An 18,341-nucleotide genomic window follows, 5' to 3' on the forward strand; every position below is an offset into this window, starting at 1 on the left:
TGCACTCTTGCCGACCGCACTTCACTTTACTAACGTTACCCTTACAGGCTCAGCCACTAGAAAAATAATCAACCTGAACAGCGGTGTTCATGTGAAGAACAAGAAAATCCAAGATGGACGACGGTAAGCATAAGAAAATTTGCACTTTTCACAATTCCTTATCTTATAACTCGTGGCCTGTACATAAAAATTAAATTAGGAAATAGTAATTTTCTCGTTCAAGTGCAACATAAAATGTTCAAAAGCAGGTAAACGGTTTCTCTCAAGACAGATTCATTTTGATGTTGTTCCTCAACAAGATTTTATTGATCGCTGCGGATTCGATTCGTTAGCAGACTGTACTTAATTTATAGCTTTATTATTCGTGAAATAGTAGTTAGGCTTTGATGTTTTAACTTTTCTGTGTTCCTATTAATTTTATTTCTCAAAACTTGAAATTTCGTACGTAAACTTTCTCCACACCCAGAGCTTTAACGCAGCTAGCATGTATTTCAGGCCAGTTTGGGTTGTCATTAGAAGCTAGTGGGCGAAAGAAACCTCCAGCTGTCAGACCATTTTGTGCTGGCTACTTTGTGAATTATAATTAAAGAAGGAAATGAAGTATTTTTGAACTGGTTGTAACATCAAAGTCTGGCTTTGAAAAAGTTACTCAGATATGCCGCAGAATGCTGGAAATCACATCTCAGAGAGTTTCATATCTGAAATTAGTTTTGCAGGAGAGTATGCTCCAGCCCTTTCTAGAGAGGCAAGTTGCTTTACAACTGTGCCATACTTACTCTGCAGCAAAATTCAACTCAGCTGCCTACTCATTTCAGATCATGGATCTTTCAAATGACACCCCTGTATTCAGTTGTGAAAAACAAAATTATGTAAATGAGTAGATTATAATCAGGTGTGATTTACTTCAAAGAAAATTGACACAAGCATTACAATGCTAATTTCATGGACTTCTTTTACTTTCTGACAATTATTGTCAGACCTCTTAAAAAAAAAAAAGCTGACAGAGGAGTGGGATAATTGGCTGCCTAACCTTTGATTATGACATGGTGAGCATCACTATCCAAGGGGGAGGGGGGGGGTATGGGGCTTGCTACCCCAGAAAATTTAAGGAGCTAAGATATGCAACCACCTCCCAGTTAGCTCAATGGATAGAGCGCTGGACTGTTGTGCGGGAGGTCAAGGGTTTAAGCCCCAGCTGGACCAACACTCAGGGTCTTAAAATAAGTGAGAAGAATTTGCTACCTTTCTATAACATCAAGAAATGGTTAGATATTCTAGTCTTCTTGGATAGGGACGAATAAATGGAGGTCCCCTCTCCTGCAGGATTGGGGGTGGGAGACATTAATTTCCCACACACGAGATTACTGTGTGATGGATGTCCTCCCCTGGGGTGGGGTGGGTGGGTGTTTTAGAGGGCCACTAGGGAGAATACTTTTCAAAGTAATTGGTGTCACCCTCTTAAAATAAAGGTTATTATTATTATTATTATTATTATTATTATTATTATTATTATTATTATTATGCATTCCTTTATTTCAAGCAAGAAATTTTCATTGTTGGAAAGCAAGTACAAAGGGAAGGAAGAGTAGATCATATTTAAAAGAATAATTAATTTGATAGGTACCTAACTAAAGCAGCAGTTTGCTATTTTAAAATCAATAGTTTAAATCAGAAATCTTGCAGGTGTGATTGAATTTGTTTGTGTGTGTCTTTTGAGACTTGAGAGCTCTGCATTGAAGAAATTTCCTACTTTGAATTATTTGTCAGATCTTGAGCTTGAGCATGAGGGAGCAACTCAAGGCTCAACTTCACAGCCTGTAAGACGAAATATTTCTTTAAAGCTAAAAGCCAAAAGCAAGTCAGCAAGTTCCCTTGCATCAGGAAAAAGCAAGAAAAAGGAAGGGAAAACCAGTGAGAGGTCTAGGAGTGGCTCAGATGGTAAATAAAATTGTAGATATAATTAAGTGGGGATTAAAAAAAAGAAAAAAATTCTGTTAACTGAAGCTCCCTCATAGGGGGCTTTTCAGCCACAATTTAGACTAACTGAGTGCTTGAAAATACCCACTGGCAGAAAGCAGACCAGTGGGTTATTTATACAGTGCAGCCGAGGAGTTGAAGTCGGGGCAACCAAGAACAAATCCAGTGAGTGGCAGGGTGAAGGACTTAAACCTGGGACACCAGATTACAAGTCCAGTACCCTAACCACTTGGTCATGCTGCCTTCCTATGATAGGGATGGTGCAGGGGTGAGAGCAGCTTGCCTTCCAGGGCTGTGGCCTCTTCTTTCGTGCTCAGATAAAAACAAACAATATTATCGCTATATTCTTTTTTTCTTATATTTATTCAGTTATGAGATTCAAGGAAAATCCATTACCTGACTCATTAATTCTGTGTTAAATTGCACTTGAAAACCAATATCCCACTCACACTTTGCATTTCATGCAATTTAATCGTTTTTCACATACAATTTGATGTGCAATTCCCTTGTCAGGTAATGAATTTTCCTATGGAAGCATGGCAACAAGGAATATATTTTCTTTTGTTATAGAGAGGTAAAATGCATAGATCTACGCTCCAATAAATCCTAGAATGAATGCCCTTGACAGACTTTTCTGTTGAAGCCTGATTACATCCATTTAACTCATGCAATGTTCTGATACCATCCATGATCTCTTACTAAACAAACATGTGGAAACAAGAATTGTGTTTGCTGAACTGATATTATTCATCAGAGGATGAATTCAACTTATACATTTATAAGTAAATTTGAACACCCTTGTTCCAAGGGGGTTCAGAGTTTGCTTCTATGAACTGAGAATTTGTAAACTTGATGGTCAGTCAGTCAGACAAGCAATCCTTCTCATTATCTTGGACACATTACCAGCAAGGCTATGGCCAGAGGATGCCAGTGCTCCTTGCCCTTTGTCTTCTTCCTCCATTAACATAGCTAAATTCAACCATGTGACATCTTATTTTCAACTGAATGTCACTATAAGTGAATATATGTCACTGTTATGCCACAGCCTCTACTCAACTCAATCTATCTTAGCTCATCCTTCACCTGTTTCAGGAGACAAAGAGAGTAAGAAGAAACAGAAGTCTCCTGGTCCAGCTCAACAGGTGGTGGTCATGAGAGAACTAAAGTGGGATCACCAGGTAAGAATACCCGTGGCTGATAGTAAGTGCAATTTTCAAACGAGTTCCAATGTGGTCTTCCTTGCTGGGAGTTTGTAACACATGCAACAGTGAACAATTACACATACATACACTTTCTCTAGCTTCCCCTTGACTATGGTGTTACTGGCTGAAAGTAACATTTCTAGGTTTAGGACCACTCGGAAAGGCACTCCCAATCCTCTGATTCTTCACCACTGTGGATCTTAACATGGCTGATCCTAGTTCATGCTAACTGTGGGGAAAAGTTTTCCTGGGCTTGTGGTAGGGTGAATTAGTCAAACAGATGGGAAAGTTTCTTATCAGATCACAGGGTTTAGTGTTTATCTGTAATTGGGCAATTGGTATCCAGCCTCTAAATGACATAACCCAATAACCTACGAATAACAATTTGTCAGTGGGGCAAGCCAAAAGTGACAAAAGTGTCCAGAAATGAAGAGTAATGCCTGAAAATATTTTCCGTATGCTTCCATGAAACAGTTTCTATTTTTCACTTAAAGTGCTGCTGCTACCAAAAATGCACCTTTTCTTTTCTCCTCAGAGGTTGAAAGTACTTACCCCAAGTAACAAATTTGCCAAATCTTAAGGCAAAACTCCATCGAGAAGTAATTTTATTTTCCCTGTTGATTCGCGATCTAAACAACCGCCATTCCTCGAACTACAAAACTCTGCGCGAAGAAGAAGAAACTGGTTGGACAACGGAAGTGACATCAATGACTCAACAAACATGGCTAATTTGGTACGCTGAGAGAGAGTTATTTTTCTGGTTCCACAGGAAAGAAGGAATAAAATTCGAAAGAATTGTTCCCCAGCTTTCTTTTGCGTATTTCTTATAAAGGCATGCCTTCGCGACATTGTCGAAGTGAGTCGATGATGTCACAACTAAAACCGCTGTATAGTTATTTTCATGGGCTCTCCAGTGTGTTATTCAAGCAATGGCAGAAGAATTTTTAATGTCTTCGCAGCGCTTTTTTTAAGGAACAACGTTGCAAATTTGAGAAACTTACGCTTATTCTTATAGTTTAGGGTCTAAATGTGAAGTTAAAACCAGAAAATTGGGAAAATAAAATTCAAAAATTTCGTCGCAGTGGCGCTTTAACTGCTTCTGTTCTCGTATTATGATTCCTATTTTTCACCCAATTATTTTTTTTTCAGGTGTCACTCTTATGGGTAATTTCTGGGCCAAGTTTTTGTCACATTTGGCTTGCCAATGAAAGGATCACATTTAGAGTTTGAAATAATTATGTAAAAGAAATTCAATTGAATTACTTGGCCTCCTCTGCGTGTTACTTGTCTTTCTGTGGTGCCTGGGTATGTTTTAAAGTAATTCCAGTTGGTTGTAGTTCACCATTGTTCTCTGCAATTTTAACCCTCTAACTCCTAAGATCTGATCGTTAATTCTCCCCTCTAGCTGCTATGATTATATTCCCCTGTGAGTTAATTACAAAAATTTGATGGTAAGTAGTTCTTATTAACCGAGCGGGAGGTCTGTATGGGAGAATCTTGACTGAGGACGCCAGTGCAGACTGAATGCAGTGAGGTCTGTACCAGCGACTGAGGTCAAGATTCTTCTACACAGACTGGCCTAGCTCGATTAATGAGATGTTTATTGTATGGCGATGTCTTATATGCCAAATTTTTATAATTATTCTTTGTACCTTTTATTTCTAGACCGGTCTAGATGGGAAAATCTAGGCGGCTTTCAATTTTGATTTCAGCCAATATCAAATTTGTGAATTTGGTAGTTCCCAGTCCTTGTGAGAGGACAGACATATAATAAATCAAGATAAAAACCTCTACCTGATAAGTTTGAGTATTCCCCTGACCTGTTTGTTGGATAAGATATGGATTTTAGAGGGAGAAGTTACATGTTAATCACTTCTGGGAGTTAAATCGTTGACACACCACATGCTTATCCTTTCCAGATTGTTCCTATTGGACAAAAGGTGCAGGATCCTCTTCTTCATCTCTGTGAGAAATGCGCATTGCCTATTCTTGTTTATGGCCGCCTGGTGAGTACTTGAATTATTTCAATCTCAAATTTAGTCTTTAAATTCAAATTGAATGTAGGCAAATCTTGCATAATTCTGCTTGGTGATTGGATGGCAGAATCCTTTTCAAGCTTCAAATACATATTTTAAATGGTCACACATTAAGGTTGACTTCAGAAGTGTAAAAGTTGTAACTACCTTGCCCAGCATGATAAAATAGTACTGTAAAACATTTCGATTCAGATGCTTTCCTTTTAAAGGACATGCCCTTGGGTTTTATCCACAGCCTCAAGAGTTTTAACCGCCTTGTATGGCATAATGAGGAGTGGGACCTGGGACTGCTGCTCTGGGCTCTCACATGACTGGTCAAACAGATTAGGGTTTCTAAGGACTCAAAAATTGCATCCAATACCATCAAAAAGTACTGCTGAGTAGCTCCCAAGATCTGATTGTTAATTCTCCTTCCTAACTACTTATCATTTCCTTGTGAATTAGTTATGAGAATGTGGTGTTAGATCAAGATAACAGTTTCTACCTGATAAGTTTAAGTATTCTCATTGACTTTTTATTGGATGTATTGTATGGATATTATAAGGAGAAGTTACATGTTGATCACTTTTGGGAGTCAAGGGGTTAACGTACTGACACCTTGAATATGCGTGTTTTGTATTTCTCTTTTTTTTCTTTTTGGCTCTTTAGAGTCCTTGTAAACATTCCTTCTGTTTAAACTGTGCTGAAAAGGGAAATGGAAAGTGTCCAAGGTTTGTGTCAAATGCTTTTTATTATTATCAGTCGGTGTGCTGTAGAGATGTTAATTTACCGTACAAGGTACTGAAATGCATTTTGAAACGTAAATCAATACAATGCATGTGGCCCTGCCGCCCATCCAGGAAGATCCTTGATTTAAATCATCATCACCAGGGAAGACTAGGTTTTCTCGACAGCAGCCAAACCTGGCCAAGCATAATTATCTTCTACAGTGGTACCAAATTTTATTCCCCAGCGTGACCTTGTCGAATTTTGCTCTAGGTGCGGTGATGGTGTTCAGCGGATTGAACGGGCACCGCTGGGTAGTGTGTACGTGTGTTCAGTAGGCGGAAGTCGCTATGGAATCTCAGGATGCCGTCGAAGTTATTTCTCCCAGCGAGACTTGCAGTCGCACATCAAAAGACGCCATCAGAGAGAGCAAGGGGGAGGGGAGAGTGATGGAGGGGAAGATGCCGAGAATGAGATACAACGCGCCATGTTCCCTCAAGTAGCACCTTTTTTTCCGGCCCCGTTGCGTGAGCCCCTGCCAGCAGTGCCCCCTCACCCTATTTTACCGGGTGAAAGACCCTTTGGAAACGTTGCCCCGGTACCCGTGATGGACGGGCGACATTTCCCTGGAGTACCCACTATCCCACGTGAAACGTTCTTTATGGAGGGACCACGCCAGCAGCATCCTGTAGTCAGTGGTTTCCCTGCTCAAGCTCCTGCGCCAGCCCCTATACCTCATGTCCCTCAAGGAGCCTTTCCACGACCTGAGCAGGGACCTTCTCCGAGGTTTGAGGAGATGCGAGTCGCACGGCCAATGGCCCCTGCACCTATTGAGGAAGGCTTTGGACCTAGACCAGTAGGGCCCAGTTTCCCAGGAAGATTCCCTGGGCCACCACGAGCCGAGGCGGAATGGATTCCGGGTGATAGAGGCCCTCCTGTTAGAGGAGAAAGGGAATGGATGCCACCTCCAGGGCGGGCTGAGAGAGACTGGATTCCACCCAGAAGCGTAGCCAACATGGTTCCTCCTGGGGCACCTCCCCCAGGGAGACCCCCACCCGGGGATCCTCATTTTAGACCGGGTCCAATGTTTTAAAGTCTGTGACAAAAAAAGACTAGTGTACCTGTGAAATCGTTACAAACGCTAGTTTTAATTCATTTTTAGATGAGTAAGATCCTAAACCTCCCATGTTTTGCTCCAGCTTGCGTAGCTCTTGCTAACAGTGAACCAACGCAATTCTTCTTTGAAGACGTATTTAAGGTCGTGTTGGTTTTACTTGACCACCCGGCACAGCGGTTTCTCCGGGAAATGAACGCCACTCTCTTAACCAGTCAGATGCAAAATTCTAATAAATCGTTTTCCTACGCTTAGTTTTCGTTGGTTCTTTATTCTTGAGTGCTCCGACAATGTTCCGTATCTCTTTGCCATATTTGGGGGTTTTTTCCGACCTAAGCACTCTGAAACGCGTGTGATATGAATCCTCGTGTTCCACACGATCTTCGGGATTCGATACAGGCAAGAGGTTTACACGGTACTTAAATGTGTAGCGTTTATTATTTTTTTTTTCTTTAGAGTAATTTAAATTGGGTGTTGAAACTAAATCGGGATCGTTTTGGTTTTACTTTACTCTGCAGGGTGATTAGTCTAAAAAAGGTCGTGTCATCCTTGCAACCAATCTGGGGCAAATTCTAACAACACGCGACTTGTTCAGTCGCTTGCGTTTTCACGCGCTGTAGGTGGTTAACAACTTTTTTCCCAGCTTTCTCGTTGGCTTCTTGTGTTGTTTTTCTCAGCGCTGATTGATCGCTGCGATGACTTCGGGTTTGGATTTTCGACGCTCAGTTGAAGTGAGGGTTACATGCGAAGAAGTATATGAAATGCATTGACTTGAAACATTGTATCTACTCAACTTTATTTATACCAAATAAATAGATAAAAATGAACAAAAACTTAATGTAGTCTTATTAGTAGTTAAATAAATTAGGAAATCAGTGGCGATTTATAGTCAAGGTCGAGGGTAAACCAGGAGGGAATCATGTGCACTACATGTCTGTCTTGTTTAAAATTACACAGTTCATGAACAAATTAAATGAAAACAAACAAAAAGAAAACCGCAGAAATTAATTGACAGGAAACTAGTGGTGTACTTCGTTTCAGTCTTGTTCAAAAATTACACTTCGAAAGCGAATCAAAAAAAAGAAATTGCCGAAATCCAGTTACAGAAAATTACTCTCTCTTGCATTGTGTTTTTAAGGGTTCTATGTAAATAAAGTGCATCATAACTCAAAGGGTTAATCTTGCTCGCCAAACACTTCGATATCTCTGGCTCTTTGCAATTCATCGTCCATGTTAGTTAAGCTACTAAACACCGAATGCATGTATCCTTGACTTTTCTTCAGCCGGTCTGCAAGTTCTTTGAACTCTTTTTCCTTGATCTCCGCTCGTTTATCGGCTTCTTTGTAGTCCAACCATACACCATTATTTTCTTGCTCCAGCGCGTCGATCTTGCTTTTCATCGATCGCTCCATATCGTTGTACGTGGTCTGCAAATGCTTTAACTGCTGTGACCGCTCGACCAGTTCCAACTCTCTCTCCTTGAGCACTCCGACAATTCCTCGTAGCTCCGAGTTGATCTCGTCTTTTTCCGACGCAAGCTGTTCGAGTCGGTTTCGGAAGGAAACTTCCTGGTCGGAAACGGTTTTCGTTACCCGTTTCAAATCCTCGCATTTGGCTTCGTACTGTGACTCTTTTCGACTAAGCTCTCCGTTCAAAAGATCCACCTTGGACTCGACGGTCTTCTTTACATGTTCTACCTCCACCAGTGAACCAGTGAGGTGCTTTATGATTTTCTGCACATCAAATAGTTTTCTTTTAACCAAATCCAGTTCTCCTATGGCATATTTTCCATCCATGGTCTCCCTTACGCTCTCGCCGCCGATTTTCTGATTTCTCTCGTCTGACAAGTTATTGTGCACACGTTGCTGTTTAACGATGTTTTCCAATCTACTGAAATTTTCATCCATTTTTATCGCCAGCACCTCTCGGTTCTTTTCAAGTAGATCTTTAATGACCTCCACTAACTCCCCATCATTCCAGCGTTCCATCCGGGAATTTGTTTGATGGGAGCCTTTTGGGGTGTCCTCTGGTCGCTCCTCCACGCACAAGTCCTCAATTTCACTCCGCGCTACAGCTCTTTCGATGGCTTGTCTGGACCTTTTTCTGACCCCTTTGAGAGCCCTATGAGCGCGTTTAACCTCCTGGAACTCTTCTACTCTTTTCTTAGTCATCTCCTTATCTTTGTCAATCTGCTGAATGATGTCTTGCACGTTGTCCTTAAACGCTTTAAAGGCGACTTCTCTTTCGTAGTCATCCCACGATAACTCAGGGCGAAAGTTGGTTTCCATCGGAGAATCTTCGTTCCCGTCTGTGTCACTTTCCTCTTCCTTCAACGGACGTGCGAATTCGACCACAACCGTCTCTAAGAGTGATTTCAACAACGATATTCGCTTCGCGACCGGTTCAAACTCATCTGTATGACAGAGTAGCTCTCTGACTCCGCTTGAACAACTCCGTATATACTTTTGCAACTGTTCGAGGTCAGACAGGCACTTTTGCGCATGCTTTTTCAGACCCTCATTCTCTGCGAAAAATCTCTTCACCATGTTGAAAAAGTCTCCCGTTTCTTGCACCTGTTCCTCCCTGTTGTAATTTCTCTCCGTTTTATTCGCATTTTCTATCTCCTGTACCATCTGCTGCACACGCATTGTAAACTCTTCACTGTTCCTCCGTTCTTTTTCCAAAGCTTCCTTCTCAGCCGTAAGTTTCTGTGTGCAGGCTTCAAGTTCCCTGACCTTAAGACTGAAGTATTCTTCCTGTTTTTTCAGTTTCTTGGTCATTTGGTCACAGTTAGAACACTTACTGGTTTGCTGGAGGAAAAAAAAAAACAGTCAAACACCTCTCGAATGAGTTCCTCTCTCCGACTTGCAGATCGACGTTTAACTTTTTATTTGGTGGAGAAAAAATTGCCTCTTTCAATTATCTTATTAGAATATAAATCAAATTTTAAGTTAAGAAGTTTGTGGCATTAGTCTTTGCACTTGTTTGGCCAGGAAAACAGCACATGGGCTGTTTGAAAACAGCTTGAATTATCGAAAAAAGAAAGACAGAGCTTTCTAATTGGAACGGTTGTGCTTTGCCAGAGCTTTAAAGTTCTATAATCAACATACTTTGTATCTTTCTTTCGTGTACACTGAATACGTGCAAATTATATTCAATTTATCCAACCGGAAAATGCATATCATCTCCGTCAATCAATTGCTTAAACGATGTGATCTCAACCACGCTTTTCTCACTCACCTTCACTTGTAGCTCATTGGTTTTGCCATTTGATGGTGATTCACTTTGAAATTGTTTATCAACGCTTAAAACTGGTCATTTTTTTTTAATCGCCTGATGGGAGGAGGGGGTGGGTGAAGGATTGAATTTATCTGATCCTCCCATAAGTATTCTTTTGACCCCCTAGCAAATTACTTCGACCCCCACCCCCTTCCCTCCCAGGCGATAGTTAATGACCGATCTCTTATACAACATTTACACTCACCCCATCTTTTTCCTCCTGCTCTTCACTAATCTCCTCCCGGTCAACTCTGTTTCTCTTCTCCAGTCCCTCACTCTTTTCTCCATCCCAGAGTTCTGCCCCAGTCCCAGGTTCTTTACTCATTTTCCTCCAATCGTCCAACGCCTTCGAAACCCGTCGGTATGACCTATCAGCGTTCGCAAACCTCTCTTCTGCTTGCTGAAGTTCCTCCACCAAGCGGTTGTTCTCCGAGGTAAGAACTTCAACTTTCTCCCCAAAAACTCTTAGTTGCTTCTTTCTTTCTTTGTGATCCTCCTCGAGTTCTTCAATTCTGTGGTCTTTCTCTCTCAATACCTTTGTTGCAGCGAGGTAAGATTCTGTCGAGGCGTTGTTTTGACGCTTCAGGGAATCTAGCTCTTGCGTAAGTTGAACGTTCTCTTCTTCCAAGGTCTCTATTCTTTCTCGCTTAGCTTTCACCTTGTTTGATCGTTGAGACAAATCCGTCTCCAGAGTTTTGATCTTGTTCTCGGCTTCCAGAAGCGTGGTCCTCATAGTGGAAATCTTCTCTTTTGTGTTTTCACTATGGCGTTTCTCGCTTTGAATTTCCTCGTAGAGTTGTCTAGCTTTCTCTTCCAGAGTTTCTACTTTTCTCTCAGTGTTCCTTATCTCCGCTTCGGCTCTTGCTAGCTTATCTTGCAATTTGGAAACCTCTTTCTCTCGAGCTTTTAACAATTGCGCTTTCTTTTCGCACTCGGCTTGTGAAGCAGCCAGCTTTTGCATCACCCTCTCCAGCTCTTTCTCCTTTTCACGCTGTACAATTTTCAAATGGTCAACTTGGACTTTGAGTTCTTCATTCTCACTTATCAAAGAGTTATTTTCTCTTTTCAAGATCTCTAAGAACGCGCTGCTCACGTTGTCCGGCGTCCGTGGGTCATCAGTTTCCGTCACTGGCGCAGTCTCATCATCAACAATCGAACTATTGGTGCATGACGTAAGCAGTTCATCTCGTTCCTTGAGTTGATGTTTCATAGCTTCGTTTTCTTTGAACAGAATTTCGATTTTTTCTTTTGCAGCTACAGAAATTAAAAAAGACGGAAATGTGAACGTGTGCTTTCCTAAGTGTGTCCTTTAGAAACCTCAAACGACTGAATTCGTTAGAAACAAAAACTTATACGATTTTTAAGTATATTTTACAGTTGTATTTATTGAGGCGGCGCGCTGAAACCGTTTAACTTGTGTGAATGTGGCTCAAAAGCGAGTTTATACTACGAGCAGTGCTTCCTTTTCTGTCTAGTCCTTTGAGCGAGTAAAAACATTCAGCAGAAAAAAATCAATGTTCGTGAGCAGCGCGCTAGGAGCGTGCCTCACTCCCACGCATGATCGTATTTGTTTTCTACGTTACAGGCAGATTGCGCAGAAAACAGGAGTGTCTTAGGAAGGTTCGAGTGCCATGGTGACCTTATTTAAAGAAAAACTCTATCTGAGAAAAATTGGTCGTTTTATCTTTAATTTTAAGTAATTATTAGGGAAACAAACGTATTAGTGTCGAAATTACGATATATCATAGAATTAGTGTTGAAAAGATTACGTGGTGTGGTTACTCCAGATTACAAAGATTTCTACCCAGCGAACAAACAAGATGAAATGTTGCTCGTTTGACAACAAGAATGGTAAAATTATTCTCACTGGGGGTATCAGATACCAACGCCAAAATCCCTCTTGCGGGGTAGCCCCGAGAGCAGAAACCGCGACGCGCCGCGGCAATGACTTGCGTTTTTTCCTTGCTCTCACTTCTATACGCCTGCAGACACACCTCTTCCCACAATTTACCATTACCGGGGCGTTTTCGAGCGAGAATTTCCTGTGAATACTTGTTCAGTTCTACAGTGGAACCCCGTTAACTCGAGCCCGGATAGTTCGAATCCCCGCTAACACGGACGCGATCTAATGTCCCTTGGATTTGACATATTTTCCAGTCATTTTCTATCAGCTAACTCGAACTCGCGAACTCTCCGATAACTCAAACTAATTTTACTTTCCTTCAGTGAAATTTACCTAGACAACTCGAACTTTAAGTAAAAACGATGGTCGAAAACCATTCTTTAATCGCGATTGTTACGAACGTGATAATATTTATGAAAACGTTAATGCAAAGAACTTTTGCATATTTTCTCACACCACAGTGTTTTGATTTTGATCTCATTTGGGGTCATCCTGTTTTTTTTTTTTTTTTTTTTTTTTTTTTACTTAGGTGTACCGATAATTAAATTATCAAATTATCAACTAATGTTGAATCAATACAATGTCAACATTTTTCAAATTCAAACTGTGTTTAGAGAGTGAGCAAAACGAATTTCTTTTTTAATTATTCTCGAGCAGTTTTATCCGATTTAGAGGATTTATACGGCAAGGCTAGCGTAATAGGCCGAAATTTACCTTCGAGAATTTTCTCTTATGCCAGATAATCTTATTAACAACAGCCTTATCTGTTTGAATATTGATATTTTTTGGACTTTAAATGGGCTTATTACAGATACTATTAACGATTTAACAGCTTAGAGCGCTTAAACAGCTTCAAAACAAGCTTAATCGCATTTGTCTGACAGTAAGATGCTAAATGCTGATTAAGTTGTGAAAATTCAACTTTTTTCCAGTGTGCTCCGTCGAGAAAAGCTGAGAAAGTCCGTATGAGAGATAATAGCTAGATAGGATGGCGTGCCGAACTCTTCATTTCAGGCGCTTGTCAAGAACGATAGAAACTCGCTTGCGAGAGCAGGCGCGCAAGACCTTTCTCCTTCACGCGTGTCTGTCAAAATTGCCCGCACGTGGACAGATCGAGCGTCTTTTACGGCAGGCGAAGCGAGCGGCAGATGATGCTTTCTTGCTAGGAGGTGCCCACTTTTTTTCGAAAGTGTGGGGTATTACATCCTTCGGATTAAGCTCCCCTGCCCTGCGTGGGTGAGCGATGAAGGAGTACCAGTCGTCAAGTATATTTTTAGACTCTTACAAGAGAGCTAACACAAGATTCTGACGGATTTGTCTGCTCATCTCATCCGCACGCACAATTTTGACAGAAAATGATCGGAATTAAAGGAAACATTTGAAATTTAGCCTTTGAAAGAGGGAGGTGCCGATAGGCCACGCTCATTACCCCGGCCGCTACAAAATTAAGCTATGTTTCCAGCATCAAGCAAAGAAGTCAACTTCTCATTGGTGGACTGCAATACTTCAGCAACTGTTGAAATAAAGCCTGAAAAATTTCAGCTTCGACGGGATTCGTACCCGGTGCTACTACCAACTGAGCAACAAGGCAACACGGCTGGGAGCGAGGCAAATTTTCATTTTTTTTTTTTTTTAAACTGTGATCAGATTCCTTTGCAGGGAAGAAGAACTCTCTAAAATTTGCCTCGCTCCCAACGTGTGACTTCGTAAGTCAGTTAGTGGTAGCGTCCAATCAGTATCTAGGAGAAGCTGACGCGAATCCCGTCGAAGCCTAAATATTTTTGTGGTTTCTTTTCTGCCATAGCTTAATTTGCAGCCCACCCGCGAAGATTATATCTTTGCTTGATTTGCATTTGCAGCTCAAACGAAATTTATTTCATTCAATTCATTAAAAACTGTTTCAAACATTCCTAATCGTAACACGAAGCACAGCCATTGTAACATATGAACTTGGCAATGACTGAGCACTCGAACAAAATTTTCTGTTAAGCCGTGGACCGCGAAATCTGCTCAAAGGTCCGATTTCTCTTGGAGAACGTGGAGTATTTCTTTTCTCAGTGTCGGTCTCTAATGAGTGTCATTTTTGATCAAAGGCCAAGATCAAAATTTGTAATCTCTATTTGTCTATTTACAACTTTTGGAATTTACCAAGAATCTCTTTTGAATATTACCACTTCAGACTTCAGACACGAAAGGTATTTTTCTACGAGATAAATTAAACGATGTCGCCTCGCCAGCTTATATCAGTATATATAGACAGACTTCTTTTTTTATCGATGAAGCTGTCTTAATCCTAAACTAATGAGTATTAATCTCAAGGACTTTTTAAAAAGTATACTCGGCTTCTTGATAACAAAATTTTGTTTATCAGAATGTCGATTGCAACACTGGATAAGAACAAAGTTCTTGTTATCTAGTTTTAAATAATTCGCTTGACCATACTTTACTCAGAAACCCTTTAGCACGTCCTGGTAAAAAGGTGGCTATTTTTTACGTTTTTTTTTTAATCTGTTACGAAGAACTATGATCGACAGAAATAACCATGCTGGTGGAAAATTTTTGACAAAGTCGTTTACTTTCGGAGAAAACGAATTCCTTGACGGCAAAGGCAGTTGAAGTTATCTAGTTTCCGATCATTTTTCTATCTTATCTTCCAAAGTAACATCTTTTCAATCGATATTCTTTTCCCACACATGTACTGTCACAAACGATCTCTTGTTTCATTATACTTTGGCGAAATTCGATTTTTACGGAAACTTCAATAATGCCAACTCAAACAACGTCAAACTCTATAGATTCACTTGCGCTACAACTTCAATGTCCCTTATTCTACGAGCACTATCTAAAGGTTTAAATCCTCTACGAAAGGGCTGTTTTCTGTAATAAAGCCGCTTTTAAGACATCTGATAAAAACCCCAAAGATAAGTATTATTTCGTTATCTTAAAGAACAATTCTTTAAAAGGCCACCTGGTTTAGTCCCATAAACAGCATACGTACATGTAGGTTCTTTTATTTCGGCAGAAGTTATAAATCAAAACTTCCAAATCTTGAATAGTCACAGATCAGTTCTCCCGAAAACTAGAACCAGTTCTCAAACTTCCTAATGCAACATTACCACTGGAACTGAAAACATGAAAATGGAATGTGGAAAGTTTAAGCGAAATTGCTTAATTCAATTGGGAAAAAGGCGTTCAAAAGCCATAGATATTTTGAGAGCACGTTCTTCACAGGTTGGCAATTTAATGGTAATTTAATACATAGGCAATTTAATACAAATTAAAATCCTTTTTCGTTATCGTCAACAAATGATTCAAAACATTTAGAACACAACTTATAGACTAGATAAATTGGCAATCGAGACAATTTTTCGTCGTATCATGAGGAACGTAGTAAAAAAAAAAAAGACTCCGAAGCAAAAATAATAATACTCGGGAGAAATCTCTCCGCCTTCATCGGTGCCAAGTTTACCGGGTGTGGAGACACCTCCATACGGAAATCTCCGCAGCCTTCACTATTCCTCTAGGCGCTCAGACAAAATGTTTTAAAAACCCACGGCATTCCTTTGGAATCATATCATACCATCCCCGGTACAGAGCTAACCCCGCTTTATTCTCTCAAACTGAGCGGAAAATTTCAGGTATTCACTACTGACTCTGACAAATGTTTGATATTTTTTGAAAATCCCAAAAGAATAGGGTTTTATGGGAATTTTCTTCTGAGATATTTTGTGCCTGTTTTGGTTCTGCTCCTTTCGAGAAAAAGGTATTATAAATTAACGCTAGTTGCCCATGGTCAGAATTGATTTTCTCTTGCAGCTATATTGATAAAGATTCAAATCAGTGTGTCCTGAGAATGTACAGCTGGGAGCCTGATTCTTCTCGGATATACTACTGACATACGGATTCAAAACACTCCTTTTAAATAATACATGCCCCCAGGTTGAACTGGATAAAAATCAGCAACAGAAAACTGGAAAACTAAACTTTACCACATAGGGTTCAAGTAGTCACTTATTTTCGTAGTGCTAACTTTGAAGTCAACAAACATCAGTTTAAGCAGCTTCAACGAAGAAAACAATTTTAAACTGAATAAAGGCTGATAGTTTCGAAAGAAACTGTTTGGGGCTGCGTCGGTGGGAGTAACGAAATAATTTGGATATATCAACAAAAGTTGAAATGGTAAATTGGCCACCGTAATGATTACAAAAGCTGACGTTTCGAGCGTTAGCCCTTCGTCGATTCGCTCCGACGAAGGGCTAACGCTCGAAACGTCAGCTTTTGTAATCATTACGGTGGCCAATTTACCATTTCAACTTTTGTTGATATATCCAAATTTTAAACTGAGTTTGACAAAACGGCTTTAAAACATTCTTTTAGTTTTGGTGTGAATGTGGCTATGGAGACTTAAAAAAAAAACAAAAACAGAGATTTCAGAGTCTTCTAAAAACATACCTTCAAGATCTTTCATCATCTGCACTTTAGTTTCATTGATTCGTTCCACCTCTTCGGTCAACTGTCCAATTTCATTTTCCTTCACTTCTACGATCAACTTTTGCTGATCAACTTGATTCAGCACTTCGGAATTTCTATCTTCCTCGTCTTTAAGCTTCTCCCTGGCTTTGCGCAATTGTTCCTCCAGCAGTCCGATTTTGTTGTCTTTCGCCTTAAGATCAATTTGTGATTTTTCCTCCTGGTTTTCGAGGTCGGAGCATTTTCGTGTAAGTTCTTGTATCTCCCGCCGCAACGTGGAATTTGCGGCTTTTTCCTCTGCATTTAGTTGCTTTTGTTTCTGCAGAGAGTTTGACACGGTTTCCAGTTGAAACTGTTGCTGTTGTTTGCCCTTTCGCAAATTTTCCGCATCGTTTTCCAGCTCAGAAATCTTTCTTAGTGCTGCGTTGGGTAAATCAAGTTTCCATTCATCCCTTGCCCAGCTCATTATGAACTTTATGGATTAAGGCCTCCCGAAAGCAACCCACTATCCTTGAAGTTATAAAGACTTCTAGGTAAATAACTTTCTCATAGACGATTCACATTTGAGTTTGTTTTTTCCGTTGAAAACTTCGCATTGTGACGCGCAGATTGGCTTACGTTGGTCCAGTTTGAAAAGCGCGCGCTCTGCAATGGGCTCTTTGCGTGCGTTGTCACGTATTGTTGCACGCGCTTTTAGTGAGGTGTTCATTTCTATGGACAATGATGGACAATCGCTATTGAAAAAAGATGCAGTTGTGCAAAAGACATTTTCCAAGTGGCATTTTTTTTGGAAGGGCTTTTTTTTATTTTTTAATCTAGAGTAGATTTATGCTTTTTGCAATATCTACTCTGAAAACAACTCACACCTTATCAGAAAACTGTTTCTGCCATTTTGTTCTAGATGGCTTCCCTTACGCTTCTCAATTATCAGACCTGTACGACCGCAACTCGTTTATAGTCGATAAGCCTTCTCAAATGGCGCCAGCGAGAACTTCTCAAACGGTCTCAGATAAAGGCAAAAACCAAACACGGAAAAACTATCACAGACGGCTGAAGAAAATGATTTACTTTACTTGAAACGTAATTCTGGGTAAAGGGTCGTAACAGGCTCATACGACAAACAAAAAAAACAAAAACAAATGTGAGATTGAATTTTGAAAAAGTCTAAGTTATGTGTGCATTTTAATTAAACTAATGTCAAGGGTAGAACGCAAGTATTTTTTGGTTTGTGCTTTATATAATTCTATATCTGACTGGTTTTAACATACCTTCATATCTGACATGCTATTGTAAGTTTCGGTGTGTATCGTTGTCTAGATGGAGAATTGGGAACGAAAGGAAATGGGGAAGATAGCCTTTTAATAACATTCGAACTGTCTTTTTTATCCAAGCTACCTCGAACATGCCAAACCCCTCATTTATCTACACATGAATATATACATACTTCATTTATAAACACACTAATATTGTTACGCGATGAATGAATTTTTTAGCTCAAAGGGTACCTTGTGGTGCTTCTTCTCGGAAAACGAATCTCTCTAGCGGTCAATCTAGGCCTACATACGTGAAAACGTGGGTGGCTACTGAACCCAAAACAAAGGTGTATGCCAAGCCGTGCGCAACCTAAAAGTTAAATCTGAATTTATAAGGGTTAG

General features: G+C 40.2%; 2 protein-coding genes across 2 annotated transcripts; one reads left to right on the forward strand and one right to left on the reverse strand.

Moving 5' to 3' along the window:
* Window positions 1–7: 7 nt before the first annotated feature.
* LOC111333812 (uncharacterized) lies at window positions 8–7,867 on the forward strand. The gene is made up of 6 exons (XM_022939432.2): window positions 8–123; window positions 1,768–1,938; window positions 3,070–3,155; window positions 5,099–5,185; window positions 5,864–5,925; window positions 6,194–7,867. The coding sequence occupies exons 1-6, from the start codon at window positions 114–116 to the stop codon at window positions 7,011–7,013; spliced, it is 1,236 nt and encodes a 411-aa protein (XP_022795167.2). The 5' UTR covers window positions 8–113; the 3' UTR covers window positions 7,014–7,867.
* On the reverse strand, window positions 7,472–17,791 carry LOC111333811 (uncharacterized). Its single transcript, XM_022939431.2, has 3 exons — window positions 16,669–17,791; window positions 10,519–11,567; window positions 7,472–9,844 (listed from the first exon to the last, which is right to left on the reverse strand). Exons 1-3 carry the CDS (start codon window positions 17,150–17,152, stop codon window positions 8,210–8,212), a joined length of 3,168 nt encoding a protein of 1,055 aa, XP_022795166.2. The 5' UTR covers window positions 17,153–17,791; the 3' UTR covers window positions 7,472–8,209.
* Window positions 17,792–18,341: the final 550 nt, after the last annotated feature.

The sequence above is a fragment of the Stylophora pistillata genome, chromosome 5 (assembly GCF_964205215.1).
Source record: "Stylophora pistillata chromosome 5, jaStyPist1.2, whole genome shotgun sequence".
NCBI lineage: Eukaryota > Metazoa > Cnidaria > Anthozoa > Scleractinia > Pocilloporidae > Stylophora > Stylophora pistillata.